At 35.4% G+C, this 18,068-nt stretch overlaps 1 protein-coding gene across 1 annotated transcript in view; it reads right to left on the bottom strand.

Annotated features, from left to right (window-relative positions):
* The window catches only part of LOC136032741 (uncharacterized), a gene marked incomplete in the record, with an annotated part of 107,569 nt that overhangs the window by 75,306 nt on the left and 14,195 nt on the right, over positions 1-18,068 (bottom strand). Inside the window, 1 exon segment of the mRNA XM_065713076.1 lies at positions 14,210-14,415. Within this exon segment, the coding sequence (XP_065569148.1) occupies positions 14,210-14,415 (206 nt within the window).

Genomic DNA, 18,068 nt, shown 5'->3' with positions numbered 1-18,068 from the left:
GCCTCCCTTTTTGCACCCTCCCCAGAAGTTCCCATTTCCTTTAAATCTTACTTTTTGACGTCCTTCCACCCAAGACGAGGGCGACATGCTTTCCGTTTAGTCCTATACAGTTGGCCGAAAAGGGCAATCTTCGACAATCTGTCAGCCTTCATCCGCATAACGTGCCCTAGCCATCTCAACCTTCCTTGTTCTTTTTTTCACACTGATTCCCTTTCGCTAACTGCAAATCAAGTAGAGTTGGATCAGGTCGACAGCTCCCCATATCTTGGCTCCCAGCTTTGTCATGATGGATCTTCAGACGCGATATTCAACAGCGATTGCAAAACAAGACAGAAAACCGTTGTGGAACCGGCGTGAAATTAGTGTAGGAACTAAAGTTCGGTTTACTTTCCAGGGGAAAGTTCGGTTATCTAAGTTCGAAAGTTCGTTTAGCTAAGTTTCAGGGGGTTCAAACTCCCCCCCCCCACCCTGGATACAACGTTGCCCGTGGGTAATTAAGAATGAGTTGTCTAGTTTTAACAAGGGAAATATTTTTGAAAGTCTGTCAATTGAAATTATGGTAAATACAAAAAATATATCTGTTCTTTCTATGTACCCGCCACTCTCCCTGAATTTTTGAATATATATGAACAATTTTTAGAAAAGATTAATGAAAATGGAGATCAGGTCGTGATTACGGAGGATTTTTATTTTGTTATCCTGTCTTGTGATGATATCAATTATGAGCTGCCTAATCAAAGCACCCAAAGAAAAGTCGCATGATTGTTTGTGTTTAAATTTTGCGAATTCGTTGGTTCGGTCATGACAACTCCTACAAAGAATGGCGGAGCAAACTGCAACGTTATTACATAATATTTTTAACTTCAATTAATCTTTTCCAAACACGAGTTCTTGCAAATGATGAGAGTGATCACTGTATTTCTGATCTATGCTTAAATTATCACCCTAAGGATTTTAGTAAAGTTAATATTTTTAATCTTAAAAAAGTTGTCTGGAATGGATTAGAATTAAATCCAGGAATCAAAGTGCCAAAAGGAATCTTCAGTCATATTCCTCGAAAAATTTCAAAATGCTTTACACGAAAAATGTCTGTTCGTTGTAAGTCGTGTTTTCGTTTTAGGATGTCGTGTCTAGTAAGTATAAAAAATACGACGCGCCTACTAAGCCGTGGATTTCGCCAGGTATTTTGAGATCAATACAGGTAAACAATTCGCTATTTAAAAAATACGTTTTAGAACCTAATCATGAGAATAAACCAAGTTTTGTTAATTATAAAAAACACATTATCAAAACTGATTCGTAACGCAAAAAAGCTGTACTTTGAGGCTAACTTTTTGCGACCACAAGGAAGCCAAAAAAAAAAGACATGGAGGTTCACTAACTCGTTAGTTCGGAAACATAAGAAATCTTTCACAACCAAGTAAAATGATTGGCCAAGATGGGATTATGGTACATGATGAGAAGAAATTGCCGATGTCTTAATTCATTTTTTTTAAGTATCGGTGAAAAAACAGCAAATTTATCAACACACTTGTCAGATCATGAATCCCAACGTAAGTACCTACCATCAGCTTTAGACAAATTAAATAAAAAAACAAGTTTTTTTAAATGAAAGTAAGGAGCAACATTAAAACTTAAAACGAACAGAAATTACTCCGTATATGAATGGGGCTTTTCCTCCTCAACGCCCCGCTCTTTACGCTAGAGTTCGACTTTTTCTCTTAACTCTATTTTTAAAACAGTAAGAAACTTTAGCGTAAAGAGCGGGGCGTTGAGGAGGAAAAGCCCCTTTCATATACGGAGTAATTTCTGTTCGTTTTAAGTTTTAATGTTTCTCCTTAGTTTCATTTAAAAAAAACTTGTTTTTTTTTTATTTATTTTCTGGGCGTTTTTGAATTAATGCATGTTTTGAACTTGGCTCCCGGCACATAAATAATTAAAACGAAATTTGCATATTCATCAATTGCAATCAATCGAAATATTTTGAGAAAAAAGGAGCGACGGAGGAGGCCTAGTTGCCCTCCAACTTTTTGATTACTTAAAAAGCAACTAGATCTTTTAATTTTTTACAAACGTTTTCATTGGTAAAAAATATACGTAACTTACGAATTAACTTACGTAACGACCTTCTATATTCGCATGTTTTCATTGCGTATATGAGGGGGTTCAACCCTCGTCGATACCTCGCTCTTTACACTAAAACTTAGATTTTGTCCCAATTCCTTAAGAATGACCTCTGAATCACAAAGGCCGTAGAATAAATAGTTGAAATTACTAAAAATACGTTAGCGTAAAGAGTGAGGTATAACGAAGAGGTAAACCCCTCATAAGCGTAATAATTTTTGTTCGTTTTAAATTTTAATGCTGCTCCTTACTTTCAGTAGAAAAAACTTTTCATATTTATTTTTCATAGCTTTTCAAACAATGCTAGAAAATCCTGCGCCCCCTTCATTGAAGTTCTCTTAACCAATGAGAAGTTTCTTCATGGAAATATCCCCCTAAACCAAAAAAATCCCCCTGAAAACGCCTGTACACTTCCCAGTAACCATTACTATATGTAAACACAGGTCAAAGTTTGTAACTTGCAGCCCCTCCCACTGGGACTGCGGGGGTGTAAGTCGTCCCCAAAGACATAGTTATTAGGTTTTTCGACTATGGTGAATAAAATGGCTATCTCAGAATTTTGATCCGGTGACTTTTGGGAAAAAATGAGCGTGCCTAGGTGCCCTCCAATTTTTTGGTCACTTAAAAAGGGAACTAGAAATTTTAATTTCCGTTAGAATGAGCCCTCTCGCGACATCCTAGGACCACTCAGTCGATATGATCACCCCTGGGAAAAAAACACAACAAAAAAACAAACAAATAAACACGCATCCGTGATCTGTCTCCGAAATTCCACATTTTTGTAGATAGGAGCTTGAAACTTCTACAATAAGGTCCTCTGATACGCTGAATCTGATGGTGTGATTTTGTTAAGATTGTATGACTTTTAGGGGGTGTTTCCCTCTATATTCTAAAATGAGGCAAATTTTCTCAGGCTCGTAACTTTTGGTGGATATAACTGATGTTGATAAAACTTATATATTTAAAATCAGCATTAAAATGTGATTCTTTTGATGTAACTATTCGTATCAAAATTCCATTTTTTAGAGTTTCGGTTACTATTGAGCCGGGTCGCTCCTTACTACAGTTCGTTACCACGAACTGTTTGATTAATGTTCCTATCTCCAGTCACTGAATCCGAGGTGATAAACATCATTACGCTTATGAAACGTGGCAATTCTGAAGCGTTAGACGGTTCTTTTTCTGACCTTGTGAAAGTAGTTATGCCTGGTATTACAACTGTGTTTGCAATATAGTAAATCTAATATTTCAGATTGGAGTTTTTCCCACTTCTTTTAAAGTTTCAAAAGTTATTGCTCTACATAAAGCGGATGACCCTAATTATCCACTTACTTACCGCCAAATTTCCGTACTGTTTGTGTTTTCAAAAATCTTAGAAAGAGCGTTATAATCACATGTCAAAATTTTTTGAAAAATTAGAATTGTTTTCAAAGCTTCAATTTGGTTACCGAAAGGGACATTGGTCTGATCATCCTATTATCATTACTACCTTTTTGTTTTGACAAAGGAGAAATTCCTGCAAGCCTGTTCCTGGACGTTCAAAAAGCGTTTGACTCAATTTATCATTTTGTTTTATTTTCTAAGCTTAATAATTCGAGGGGTTCGTGGGAAAGCATGGGGTTTAGTAAAACCATATCTTTATATGAGAACACAAGTTACTTTAATATATAATCCTGCTTTTCCTTTCCTTGCGCTATTGTCATCAGTTGGTGTCCCTCAGGGTTCAATTATGGACTTTCTTTGCACTTTTCTTTATATTAACGATCAGTGTTTTGCTACAGCTTCATCTTCTCTTTATACACAGTTTGCTGATGATACAGCTGCTTCTGTATGCGGTAAATCTTTAGATGAGCTTCAAATGAATATTTCCCATGCATACAGTCGTATTTTGAAACGGTTTGATGACAATAAACATGTGCTTCATAAGAAAAAGAACTGAACTTATCATTTATTGTAGAGTTGACTGCAGCTTTCCAAAACTAACATGTTCGTTATGCTAGAAGACGATTTATCGTCTATTGAAAGAGTGAGAAGTATTCGTTATCTAGGTGTGGTTATCGACGAGCATCTTTCATGGAAGGATTAGATCCAATGTTGTCTGCGCGATAGCATCACGGGTCATTGGTATTAGGAACCGGTTTCAAAGTTTAATTCCTTACTCCGCACTTAAGTCACTTTATTTTACTTTAGTACAATCTCATTTTGATTATGCCTAATATTTTGAATATTTGGTTTACCTAAATACGTTTCAGTCAAATCTTATTCCACTTCAAAAGCTACAGAACAAGGCTACTCGTGTCCTTAAGTTATTTCTATTGTCTCCTTCCCTTTTGCCAAATAGGTCAATGACAGAATCGTTATATACAATTGTGGATACTCTCCTGGCGAGTCTTAGTGTCCAGTCTAATATATTTTTGTTCGAAGTCAAATTCGACCGTGGAGATCTTCCTAAATATTTTTTTCAAATGATCTCTGTTCTTTATATCCCGAAATGCCCATTTTTACTCGGTCTGGGCCTTTATCTATAAATCCCTTTGCCAAAATGCCAGAGGTCAAGATTTACAGCGCGGTATATGATTCCTTTGATTTGGTCGAAGTTTGTTGCACCTATAGATGTAGCGCTATCACTAACTGCCATTTGATCTCAGCTCTGAACGTTACTTATTCAATGCTTTAAAAATAAGAACTTATTTTGGTGAAGGATTATGCCTTATATTCATCATTTTTATTATTGTTTGGATACGATTTTTCAACACTCCCTGTCGACTGTCCCTGTGTTGGCAGTAGGCTAGAGTGGCATGTCAATTCTTTAATAAGAAATACACGCAAGAATACCTGTATTTGTTTCAGTGATATGATGCATTGTTTTTTTCTCGTTGGTATATGAACTCCCCGGCAACGGATCCCCCCGTTGCTCCCCGGCAACGGATAAATTTATAATCTTCTGTAATTTATTGCTATTAAAATAAAGAATCTTGAACCTAGAAGAAAAAACTCCATTGTAAAGAATACATCTAAGAACATACTCCATTGTAAAGAACACATGTAAGAACATATTTCATTGGAAAGACTGTATCTAAGAGCATACTCCTTACTTAAGGTTTATGTTCCTTGAGCAAATTTTGTGAAGTTATTTGCAAGTTTGACATGTGTTTTGCAAATTTGGCTCTCATACGGTTTTAATTTATCAGCAAAAGACGAAAATTTTGCTACAGCTCCATAGCTGACATCTAGTTCTATTAATTTAAGTTTACACGATTATATTTTGAAATTTGGTATGCATGGTTTTTATATCTAAAATCTGTCGAAAATCATTGAAAGTTGGACGATTTCTCTATTTTAACCAAAATATAGAATCTTCCCTAAGAAAGAGGGATCAAAATCAAAACCATAATTCTGGGTGGTGAATCTTTATATCTAACCATAGGTTCCCACTGATGCGATTACACGCAAAAACCGCCCTTTTTGCGTGACCTGTCAAATTTCCTCCGGTTTTTGTTGCAAGTTTATGCGTCACAACGGTTCAACAGCTGCGTTAAAAGTTTCTACTTAGCCGCTGAAAATGACAGTTGCTATTTTGAACTGAAAGTTTTTTAAAATATTGAATTTGTAAGTAACTAAAAGACTAATCATATTTTATAAAAGTTTTATATTTGACATGGAAAGTGAGGTTCACGTCCTTTTAATCACAGATTTGAATCTTTCAGTTCTGGAGGGGGGATATTTCCAGGGAGAGCACATAGAAGATAAAAATGCCTTTTTAATCATGCATAGCGAGCCAAGGCTAATACAGGTTAGCCCTTGAAATATTTTCCTGAGCTTCTAGAATTCGATTTAGCCCATTCCTATGCATCTGATATTTAAAAATCATATAATATTTTTTGTGCTTCAGCGACTGTAGTGCGATACAAAGTAGCATCAATGGAAACCAAAGGTAAGACTAATCACTTTAATAATATAAGCATCTTGTACTTGATATGATTGATACCGCTACGGGTTGTCACAAATTTGCTTCTTTCAGAGGTTATATATAACTTGACCACCTAGACAAACCCAAACAAATGCTTTGACATTTTTTTTGAATGGTAATCACAATTAGAGTTCAGCAATTAGTATTATTACAGTCAAATATTTAGATTATTTTCATAAGTTCTTTCCAAGGACAGTTCAAGACACATACTGTTTCCATTAAAACGCAAATGACGCAATAGGCTCTGGATTCGGCTATGGAAGGGGGAAGGGGGGAGTAGCCAAACTCTTGTTTCTACTGTTTTTGGTCTTTTTAAGATTGATTTGAATATTGAGTTAACTTTTACTCGCTTTAAGTTTTGTTTGTTAATTTATATTACTAATTGTTGTCTGTACGTTTGCTACGATTGTTTATCTAATTTCTGTTCGATTGGGTTTCATTTATTCTCTAACAGTTATTTCTGGTCGTTTTGAAATTGAAATATTATAGGGATTTATTTCTGCGGGTTTAAAGTTTAATTTGGTCCTTTACTTTTCTCTGAAAAATTTCTTTTTTGGAAAGTTTTTTTTTTTAGTTAATACATTGGAAAAGAGAAATATTGTCAATTAAAATTGCTGATAACAAAGCTCCTGGTAGCACTTGCCACCCCCATCCCCTAAGAACTTTGCTAGTGACGTTCATGACACCCCGACTCGGTTTTTCTACCTCTGTGCCGGTAGACAAGTGAATGTAACATTTTAACCTTCATAAAAAAGATTGTCGTAATGGGAGGGGCCATATAGCCACCGACCCTAGCACCAATTAAAGCATATGTAGAACATACTGCCTTTAATCAAGAAGGATTAAAATATCAATTTCACCCCCCCCCCACACACACCCACAAGCACAGAAATCGTTCTATATTTATATGAAGGGTCAATGAAAGCTGGGATATTTGGGCATTAAAATGCACTCTTTGAGGCATCCTGCCCCCCCTCCCCCACCTAAATGACCCCAAAATCCACCTTCATAAGAGCTGATGCCCACTTATACATCACTATACACAATTCTGCGAAATATGAAGCAAATAGGTTAAATTAAATGTTGCTTTAAAATCAACGTAAGAACATTTTCCTATAATAAGAAGGGAGGTAACATCTCACAACACCATTATGCAGGCTTAGTCTAAATGAAGAGATATGAGAGGTTGATTCACACCCCTTGCAAATCCCCTCTCTATATTTGTCTGAAGGTTCAAGGAAATTTGGTAAATGAAATACACTCTTTTAGGCACCCTTCTCCCACCTACACAATGAACCGCTGCGTTCCTTCATAATGCCTGATACGGAAATGTACATCACCAAAAATGATCAAACAGTTCGTGGTAACGAACTGCAGTAACGAGCGACCCGGCTCAATAGTAACCGAAACTCTAAAAAAAATGAAATTCTGATAACAATAGTTACATAAAAAGAATCGCATTTACGCTGATTTCAAATATATAAGTTTCATCAAGTTAGTTTTACCCATCAAAAGTTACGAGCCTGAGAAAATTTGTTCTATTTTAGAAAATAGGGGGAAACACACCCCTAAAATTCAAATAATCCTAACGAAAATCAGACCGTCAGATAAAGCGTATCAGAGAACCCTACTGTAGAAGTTTCAAGCTCCTATCTACAGAAATTTGGAATTTTGTATTGTTTCCCAGAAGACAGATCATGAATTCGTGTTTATTTGTGTTTTTTTCCACCAGGGGTGATCGCATCAACTCAGTGGTCCTAGAATGTCGCGAGAGGGCTCATTATAACGGAAATTAAAAGTTCTAAGTGACCTTTTTCTTAATAACAGGCAAGGGTAGATTCAGACAACTACTGCTGAGAACAGCGAGGAAGGAGGTATGACAAAAATACTGTTCATTTGAGGATATTCATCTGAACCCAGAGTCGGCCGACCTGACCAGAATCGAATTGACTGACTCGGAATGTTTCAGTCTGTCTCACGGACTTGGTCGAATTGACCACTAGCCATTTCATATGCAATAAGACTCAAAACTGATCTAAAATTTTGTGGTAACGGGCTGTCAGTATGGAGCGACTCAAGCTAATAGTAAGGAAATGATTTAAAAAGGAGTCTTGATAACAGAATATCCATCAAAACTCAGCGATTGATCTCTATACTGAGTATACATATGTAAAATTCATTAAATTTATTATTGCCAATCAAAAGTTATGAGTCAGAAAAAAATTGCCTGACTCTCTAGAAATGAACAAAACACCCCAAAAGCAAGGGTGACCTTAAAAAATTACGTCAGCACACTTACATTTTTAGAGACCTTTTCCAGAGATTCCAAGCCCTTATCTAAAAATTGCAAAATGTTGTATTTTTCCGAAAGGGATAATCACAGATGCATATTTATGTCTTGTCTTTTCTTCAGGAAGGATCATATGGAACATGGTCCTAGAAAATTGGAAGAGGGCACATTCGAATGAAAATTAAATGTTATAGAGCTTTTTTCAGTAGTAAAACGACTGTGTCAGAGCAAAGTCGTATTACTTGCCGTTTTGAGGTAAAAAAACGACAATTTTGCCACTAAGATGGACACAAATGAAAATTTACATAATTGAAATGTGGAATGAACTCCTTTAAGGACGGCACAGCTTAGAAAAAAAAGGATGCCATAAAATTTCTTATACATGAGGACCTAAAGTAGTTATCAACCAAACATCAAATTTGTTCCTCTTCCTGAGAAGGATGGAAACGCATGTGACCGTCTATAGTCAAGAGTCCTAGGTTATTAAAAGAAGATTAAATCAAATGAGGATTTAAATACCTAGTGTCCTACTTAAGAAGCAAAAGGGATCACGGATCAAGACAATTCCCATAGGTGGGGCATTAAAAACGAACAGAAATAAAAAAAAAACTTTTTTCAAATGACAATAAATAGCGAGATTTTCAAACAGTTTGTGGTAACGAACTGTAGTAAGGAGCGACCCAGCTCAATAGTAATCAAAACTCTAAAAAACGGGATTTTGATACTAATAGGTACATCAAAAGAGTTGAATTTTCATGCCGATTTTAAACATACAAGTTTCATCAAATTTAGTTTTACCCATCAAAAGTTACGAGCCTGAAAAAAATTGCCTTATTTTGGAAAATAGAGAGAAATCCCCCTTAAACGTCATAGTATCTTATCAAAAATCACACCATCACATTGAGCTTATCAGAGAACCCTACTGTAGAAGCTTCGAGTGCCTATCCACAAAAATGTGGAATTTTGTGTTTTTGGCCAGAAGACCGATCACGGGTGCGTGTATATTTGCTTTGTTGTTGTTTTTTAACCAGGGGTAAAATTTAAGCTTTAGTGTAAAGAGCGAGGTATTGACGAGGGAGCGAAATGTACGAATACAGAAGCTCGTTACGTAAGCTAATTCGTAAGTTACGTACATTTATTACTAATAAAAACGTTCGTAAAAAAATTAAAAGTTCTAGTTGCCTTTTTAAGTAATTGAGAAAATTGGAGGGCAAATCAAAAGATGTATTAATTCAAAAACGTTCAAAAATTAAGTAAAAAAAAAGACAAATTTTTTCAACTGAAAATAAAGAGCGACATTAAAACTTAAAACGAACAGAAATTACTTCGTATATGAAAGGGGTTAACCCCTTCCTAAACGCCCCGCTCCTTACGCTAAAGTTTTATTTTATTGTTTTAAAAATTAGAGTTGTGAGAGGTAAAACTTTAGCGTAAAGAGCGGGGCGTTTAGGAGGGAGTAGCCCCTTTCATATACGAAGTAATTTCTGTTCGTTTTAAGTTTTAATATCGCTCCTTACTTTCAGTTGAAAAAAAAGTTTTTTTTTATTTAATCAAACAGTTCGTGGTAACGAACTGTAGTAAGGAGCGACCCGGCTCAATAGTAACCGAAACTCTAAAAAATGGAATTTCGATACCAATAGTTACATCAAAAGAATCGAATTTTAATGCTGATTTTAAATATATAAATTTCATCAAGATCAGTTATACCCATCAAAAGTTAAGAGCCTGAGAAAATTTGCCTTATTTTAGAAAATAGGGGGAAACAACCCCTAAAATTCATACGATCTTAACGATTCACACCATCAGATTCAGCGTATCAGAGAACCCTATTGTAGAAGTTTCAAGCCCTTATCTACAAAAATGTAGAATTTCGCATTTTTTGCCAGAAGACAAATCACGGATGCGTGTTTATTCTTTTTATTTTTATTTATTTTTTTCCCCAGGGGTGATCGTATCGACTCAGTGGTCCTAGAATGTCGCGAAAGGGCTCATTCTAACGGAAATAAAAGTTCTAGTGCCCTTTTTAAGTGACAGAAAAAATTGGAGGGTACCTAGGTCCCCTCCCACGCTCAATTTCCCCCCAAAGTCACCGGATCAAAATTCTGAGATAGCCATTTTATTCACCATAGTCGAAAAACCTAATAACTATGTCTTTTGGGACGACTTACTCCCCCGCAGTCCCCTTGGGAGGGGCTGCAAGTTACAAACTTTGACCTGTGTTTACATAAGTAATGGTTACTGGGAAGTGTAGAGACGTTTTCAGGGGGATTTTTTTGGTTGGGGGGGAGAGTTTAGGTGAGGGGTTACATGGGAGGATCTTTCCATGGAGGAACTTCTCCTGGGGAGAGAGACTTTCAATGGAGGGGGCGCAGGATTTTCTAGCATTATTTTAAAAAAAAACAATGAAAAAATAAATATTGTTAAAAACAATGAAGTGACGAGCAGCATTATAATTGAAAACGAACAGATATTATAACGCATATGAGGGGTTTACCTCCTCGTAATACCTCGCTATTTACGCTAAAGTATTTTTTAGTAATTACAACTACTTATTCTACGGCCTTTGTGATTCAGCGGCCATTCTTAAGGAATTGGGACAAAATTTAAGCTTTAGTGTAAAGAGCGAGGTATCGACGAGGGGCGAGCCCCCTCATATACGTAATAAAAACATACGAATACAGAAGTTCGCTACGTAAGTTAATTCGTAAGTTACGTATATTTTTTACTTATGAAAACGTTCGTAAAAAAATTAAAGTTACTGCCTTTTTAAGTAATCAAAAAATCGGAGGGCAACTAGGCCTCCTCCCTCGCTCCTTTTTTCTCAAAATCTTCCGATTAAAACTATGAAAAAGCCATTTAGCCAAAAAAAATTAATATGCAAATTTCGTTTTAATTATTTATGTGCGTAGAGCCAAGATCAAAACATACATTAATTCAAAAACGTCCAGAAATTAAACAAAAAAAACAACAAACAAGTTTTTTAAATGAAAGTAGGAGCGACATTAAAACTTAAAACGAACAGAAATTACTCCATATATGAAAGGGGCTTTTCCTTCTCAATGCCCCGCTCTTTACGCTAAAGGTTTTTACTGTTTTAAAAAGTAGAGTTAAGAGAAAAGTCAAACTTTAGCGTAAAGAGCGGGGCATTGAGGAGGAAAAGCCCCTTCATATACGGAGTAATTTCTGTTCGTTTTAAGTTTTAATGTCGCTCCTTACTTTCATTTAAAAACTTGTTTTTTTGTTTAATTTATACTAAAACTGAACAGAAATATTCCGAATGCTTAATTGAATACTTAACCTTCTTAGACCCCCGGTTTTTACGCTAACATTTTGCAGAGCTATGCTAGAAGTATTATTAGTAAATTAGTATTTTTAAGTATTATAGTATCAATATTATTAATAATTATAATATTAAGTATTAAGTATGATTTAGTATTATTTTTAAGTATTATTAAGTATTATTAAGTATTATTTTTAAGTATTATAATGGCTTATTAAGTATTATTTTTAAGTATTATTTTTAGTATTTTAAGTATTATTAGTATTAGCAAAATAGCTGATGGGCAATTACAATGTTAGTTATTGATTGCTTTTCAAATATTTTAACTAAATTTTATTGTTTCAATAAACGGATACAAATGAGCTTTTCCATTATAAAGTATTTTGAAAAATACTTTTTATTCCAAACCAATTGCCCTTGTGCATGAGCTCTTAAGGCATGGGGCAACACAACAAATTTTAGTGTAAAGAGTGGGGGGTTAAGGAGGGGGCAGAACACCTTATATACAAAATGACTTAGATTTGTTCTAAGATTTAACGTCGCCCTTTACATTAATTTAAAAATACTTTCTTTTCAATTTGATGATTTACAAAAATCATATTCTACTAAAATAAAGAACAAAAAAATCAATTACTGTGAATACTAACTAGTATCTACTAACTGTGTGAAATCTACTAGAATCTACTAAACACTTAGCGGAATCTTTACTGTGATATGGTATCCTAGTCAAAGATCCAGTTAGACAACAGGCATGAAAGAGGATATTTTGAAAAAAAAATATGTTGCCCTCTTCCCCCCTGCCCATAAAATTTGCGGTCTCCTTAGCCCGTCCTTCCTCCCACCTTCAATCAAATCCTTTCAAATATCAAATATCAAGTTTCAAATATCCAAACTACCTACATAGTTCGCCTATATTTTAATGAAACCTCTACACTACTTGGTGATTAAAAATAATTGCTTTAGAAAAAATCGCTGTTTGATTGGCAGTTGATCTCAAGATTCCCCAGTCACTAGCCGGAGCTTCCAACCATGGATCCTCCTGTATAACTATTTCTTTACCACAAAATAACATCCATAGTCTAATAGCGTGAATGCGAACCTTGAGAAATAGCCGTTTCGCATCAGGTACCAGTTGCACAATATCACACGATTGTTTTCAGAGCTGAAGTTGAGCTATAATTACTACTACTACTACTAACAACTCACCGCGGCACCAAGCCACCTGAGGCCAACCCAGCTACACACGCTCCTCCTCCAGCCCGGTCTATTCAAAGCCTCCTTGTATATACCTTCTCAGGAAATCCCCACCCATTTCCTTTAAATCTTTCTTTATGACATCCTCCCACCCCAACCGTGGACGACCTGCTTTCCGTTTAAGCCTAGACGGCTAGCCAAAAAGGAAAATCTTTTGCAATCTGTCATCCTTCATCCGCAGAACGTGCCCTAGCCCCCTCAACCTTTCTCTCATTATAGCCCTGGAAAGTGGGGTTGAATCACACTTTTTGTCGCCAAGATTATTTCTTAAACCACGTTGACCTGCCATAACATAAAGAAGAAATGATAAAAAATGTTTTTTTAAGGCCAAACGAAAATACCAAAAAAAAACGAAAATTTCGAAAGGACAACCGCCTTTCTTCTTCAGCGCGAACAAAAAAATATTTAAGAAAAATCCTAAAAAAGGCCAAGAAAAACCCAAAAACAAAACGCCATGTGAAAAATACAAATCAATAAAACCAATGAAAAACCAAAAAAAGATTAACAAAATGAAATAAAAGCCAAAATTAGAAGAATCAAAACCAAATACCTAACAGCCCCAAAAAAAGGATTATTCAACAATATCCACGATTTACACAAAATCCCAAAAAGTTTGAAGTGCCATCAAAGCGAACGACTTGGATACTAGCGAAATATTCGCTTTGTGTTTTTTCAGTATTTTCGTTTGGCCTTAAAAAGCTCCATTTTTGATCGTTTCTTCTTTATGATAATTACACCCAATAGCCAATAGCCCCCCAATAGCCACTACACCCAATTTATGATTATAAGAGGGAATTGGTTTTATTGGTTTTATTCATTGGTTTTATTGATTTGTATTTTTCACATTGCGTTTTGTTTTTGGGTTTTTCTTGGCCTTTTTCGGGATTTTCCTTAAATATTTTTTTTGTTCGCGCTGAAGAAGAGAAGCGGTTGTCCTTTCGAAATATTCGTTTTTTTTTGGTATTTTCGTTTGGCCTTAAAAAAACCATTTTTGATCGTTTCTTATTTATGATAATTACACCCAATAGCCAATAGCCCCCCAATAGCCACTACATCCAATTTATGATTATAAGAGGGAAATTATATCTCCTCCCTGAGTGTAGGTAAAAATAAACTTCTTACAAATGTGTACTAAGTTGAAAAATTCAACTTAGTGCACTAAGTTGTGTCGTCAGAAATGAGGTCAAAATCGTGAGAGTAAGGTAAAGTCGGATTCGGGACTGTGGGGGAGTCAGAGTTTTTATGGGGAAACGGTTTCCTCACCCTGTAACTAATAATATTGTATACTTACCCGAACAGTTTCCTGATTCTATCTGTTTCTGTGCATTTCTAAAATAATCCCTAAGCGTTTCAATTGTTTTTATTGGCTCTGTTTTGGAAAACAAAATCATCAGCTGGTTGGCTATAGCAGGCAATTCAGTTGGTTCAAAATGTTTTATGAGTTTCTCTATTCGATCTAGTATCCTTCTAAGATCGCTTGCAGGACGTGATAACTCCCTAGAAAAATTCAAGTTGATTAATAGATTAATTTTAGTTCTTTGACGTATGTCAAAACTCAAATTATATACCCGATAAGGTTCGACTAAAATAATACACTAAAAATTGAAGGTGCAATGCAAAAACACTTTTTAAAACCTCAGGTTTCTTACCTGATGTTGTGATTTACTGACTAGCAAAATAATCCCCCACTCCAAACCACACGATGTTTATTCTATGAAAATGAAAAGTAAAGAGCAAATTTTACCAGTGATGATCGTATCAATATAATGTTTATTGAAACCAAAATAGATATAACAAATAATTTTTGAAGCACCAAGCCACCTGAAGTCAACACGGTGTGCATGCTTCTCCTCCCCCAATCTAAACAAAGCTTCACTCATTACCCCTCCTATAAAGTTTGGGTTTCTTTTAAATTCTTCCATGTGACCTATTCTCGAGAACAACCTGCTTTTCGTTTGGCCCCAAACGGACGGCCAAAATATTTGGCAATGTATCATACTTCATACATAAAACGTGCCCTAGCCATCTTAATCTCTCTTACATTACAAACATATAAAGTGGGATAGAACCATATTTTTCATACAGCTTTTTGTTTGACTTACTGTCCGTCAAACCGGTACTTAAACTGTCCCTAGATGATTCCTTTTGAAAATATTTAACAAATCTACATCCGGCTTTCGAATCAACCACACTTCAGAACCATACTTGACTGATGTCATTATCATAGCTTTCAGTGTTCTAATCTTGGTTCACAAACTTATCTTCTTATTCTTCTAAACTTTTTTCAACTATGAAAAATATCCTGGGCCTCGGCTATTCTACTTTTTACATCTTCATCTACTATTCACTATCACTATCTGTACTAACAGTACTACCCTAGTAAGTGAAGCTTACTTTACTAGTAAGTGAAGCTTTACTTACTTAATCTTTCCGTTACCAAACATCACCTCTTCAACTTCATTTATTCCTAGTCTAAGTAACTTAGTCTTCTTAATATTAATTTTTAAACATGCTCTTGATTATGAACTCTAAAAGCTCTAAAAATTCGTTCATTTGCCTAACAATCTTATCTAGGACACTCAGATCATCTGCATAATCTAAGTCTGGGGGAGTTTTACCTTCCCATTTGATTCCATACTCTCCAATGGCCTTTGCCATATTTCTTGGACAAAGTTCATCGAAATAGTCCATATAAATGGGATAGGACACAGCCGTGCTTATCTCTTGATACAATACTCAACCAGCTACTAACCTCACTTCCTACCTTCACCACAGCAATATTATTATCGTACATTGGACTGATTGGTTTAATGTACTTATCTGGTATAGAAGAGAGGGGGGGCCATTCCGAACGATTTTCACAATTTCTGCAACCAAAGCCTTGTTTTCCAATCGATAAGATTGGTTTTTATACATAGGGTAAAAGAAACACCCGGATTGAAAGATGTGAAGATTTGAAAAATTTAGGAATCAAGATGAAATCGGTAAGATCACTAAGCTCTCTTGTGTCCACAATAGTCCCGACAAGAGGCCAAACAGGGTCAATTATGCATTCTTTGACATTTTGAAATAAAATAATCTGATCATCATTTTTTTGCCATAGATTTTTCGGTCATTACCAATTCTTTCATTACCAAGGCTATCATAGAAAAACGTGTAATCGGTTTTTTTTTCTGCCATCGGAATAACTGTCATTATTTTTCCTGGTCATCTGACAAACTGTCATTGTTTTTTCTTGTTATCGGGAAAATTGATTTTATTTTTATTCGCCATTGGAGAAATGGTCATTGATTTTATTATCATCGAAAAAAGCAAAAACGTTTTTATCTGTCATCGGACAAAATGTCATTGGTTTTTTTTCTGCCATTGGACAGATGGCCATTAGTGAGGTTTTGGAATGTGTCTAACCCACCACACCCCCCTTGCGGCTGACAGGCAAGTTTTTAAGACGTTTTCAAAAAATTCCACTTTGATTCTAGGGCCAATGGCAAAATCCAAAGATGAGGCTAAAGCTGTTTTTGAGGACTTCATTTGCAGGCCTTTAGACTGTTTTAACTTACTTACAAGGCGTTTTCGTTGGGGATTCACAGACCAAAACACATGGGCTCAGAGAAAAAAAAATCCATTTTTTGACGTATATTTGACAAAATATGAATTTCGTAGAAAAGTATACTGATTGGAAACTGGTGTCCAAGGGGTGGAAAACGAAAAATAACACATGCTATCTATCAGCCATTAAGGAATTGTATCAAGTTTGCTTAGGTAGCGCTAATTCTCTATTTTGCGTAGTAGTCGTGCTGTATCAGCTTTACAGCTATTCTCAACGTCAACACTCGCGACAACGCAAATGGCGCTGATTCAACGTATAACATGTGCGTTATAAAAAAAGACCGCGAGAGTACCTTTATCTCAAAACATTTTTCAGGGTATTAGCTCAAAAGAGGAATTTAGGTATTTCGGCAATATGTGAGACCATACAGTCATGAGGTCGTATCAGGGTAATTTAAAATAGAACTTGACAGTATTCTCATTTCTCTTATCATACTACAACCAACACTACTAACAACTTAATGCAGCATCAAACTAGATCAATGTAGTCATAAACTAGACCAATAATTTAATGTCGATTAAATTTGAAGTTCGAAATATTTCTATTTACTGTGTTTCACAAACAATGTGTTTGGTAAGTAAACTAGTTATTCAATATTTATTGTCCTACCAGCAATTGTAAAAAGATAAAACACAAAAAATATTATTTTCCCTTTTGATAGGTCAATTAATGACCTATGTCATATTAAGCCTTATAATATATCTGGATATGACCCAGGCAGGTTATTTTCCTGTTGTATTTCATAGTAAAAACTTTTAAATTTGAGATTAATGGACATAGTAGTTACAAACACGTCAAATAAAAGAATCATCGCAAAATACGTCAAAGAATATTATACACCTTGACCAAATATTATCAATGATCAATTGCCTACCTGACTTAATCAATTTATACCTACTTTTTTTTTAACTTTTTTTTTTTAACAAGTAATTTTACGGAAATACCGTTGTCAGACATTTTGCTCAATGTTAAAGATGTTGGGATGGGGTACCCCCTATTCACACCTCCTTTAGGACACTCCTGTCTGTGTCCAAAAATACACTTATAATATTAAATCTCCAATCACAAGAAAATGTGCTAATCTCAACTGCTTGCATGTTGACAGTCAATACCCATGTTCCAATTCTAAATCAAGCCACTCCTGAGTGCGGATCCTCTGCTACTATGTAGGGTAAAACAGCAACAAATCCATAAAAAATTTCAATTAGCTTTGATTAGCTTTCAATTGATTAGCGCAATGAAATATTATGCCTATAGATTAATGATTCTTCATCTATTACATTTATATATAATCCATCTTGGGATTAGATACAACAGCTTTTAAATCCTGGGCAATCGCCGGTTCATAGACATGACATTGCGGCCCGTGTCTTCCGACAAAAGTTGCTCTCCTTCATCTCCTACAGAGTTATGGGAGAAATACAAATCGCAAATGGCCGAGAATATACTCCACCGAATACGGCTAGAAAGGTCAGATATGACCGTGGACTTTAGAACAGAAATTTATAACTGCACTTTAGTTATGATTGAAGATTTGTGC

This window comes from Artemia franciscana, chromosome 11, assembly GCF_032884065.1.
Source record: "Artemia franciscana chromosome 11, ASM3288406v1, whole genome shotgun sequence".
Taxonomy (NCBI): Eukaryota; Metazoa; Arthropoda; class Branchiopoda; order Anostraca; family Artemiidae; genus Artemia; species Artemia franciscana.
This window is presented reverse-complemented; position numbering and strand designations above follow the sequence as displayed.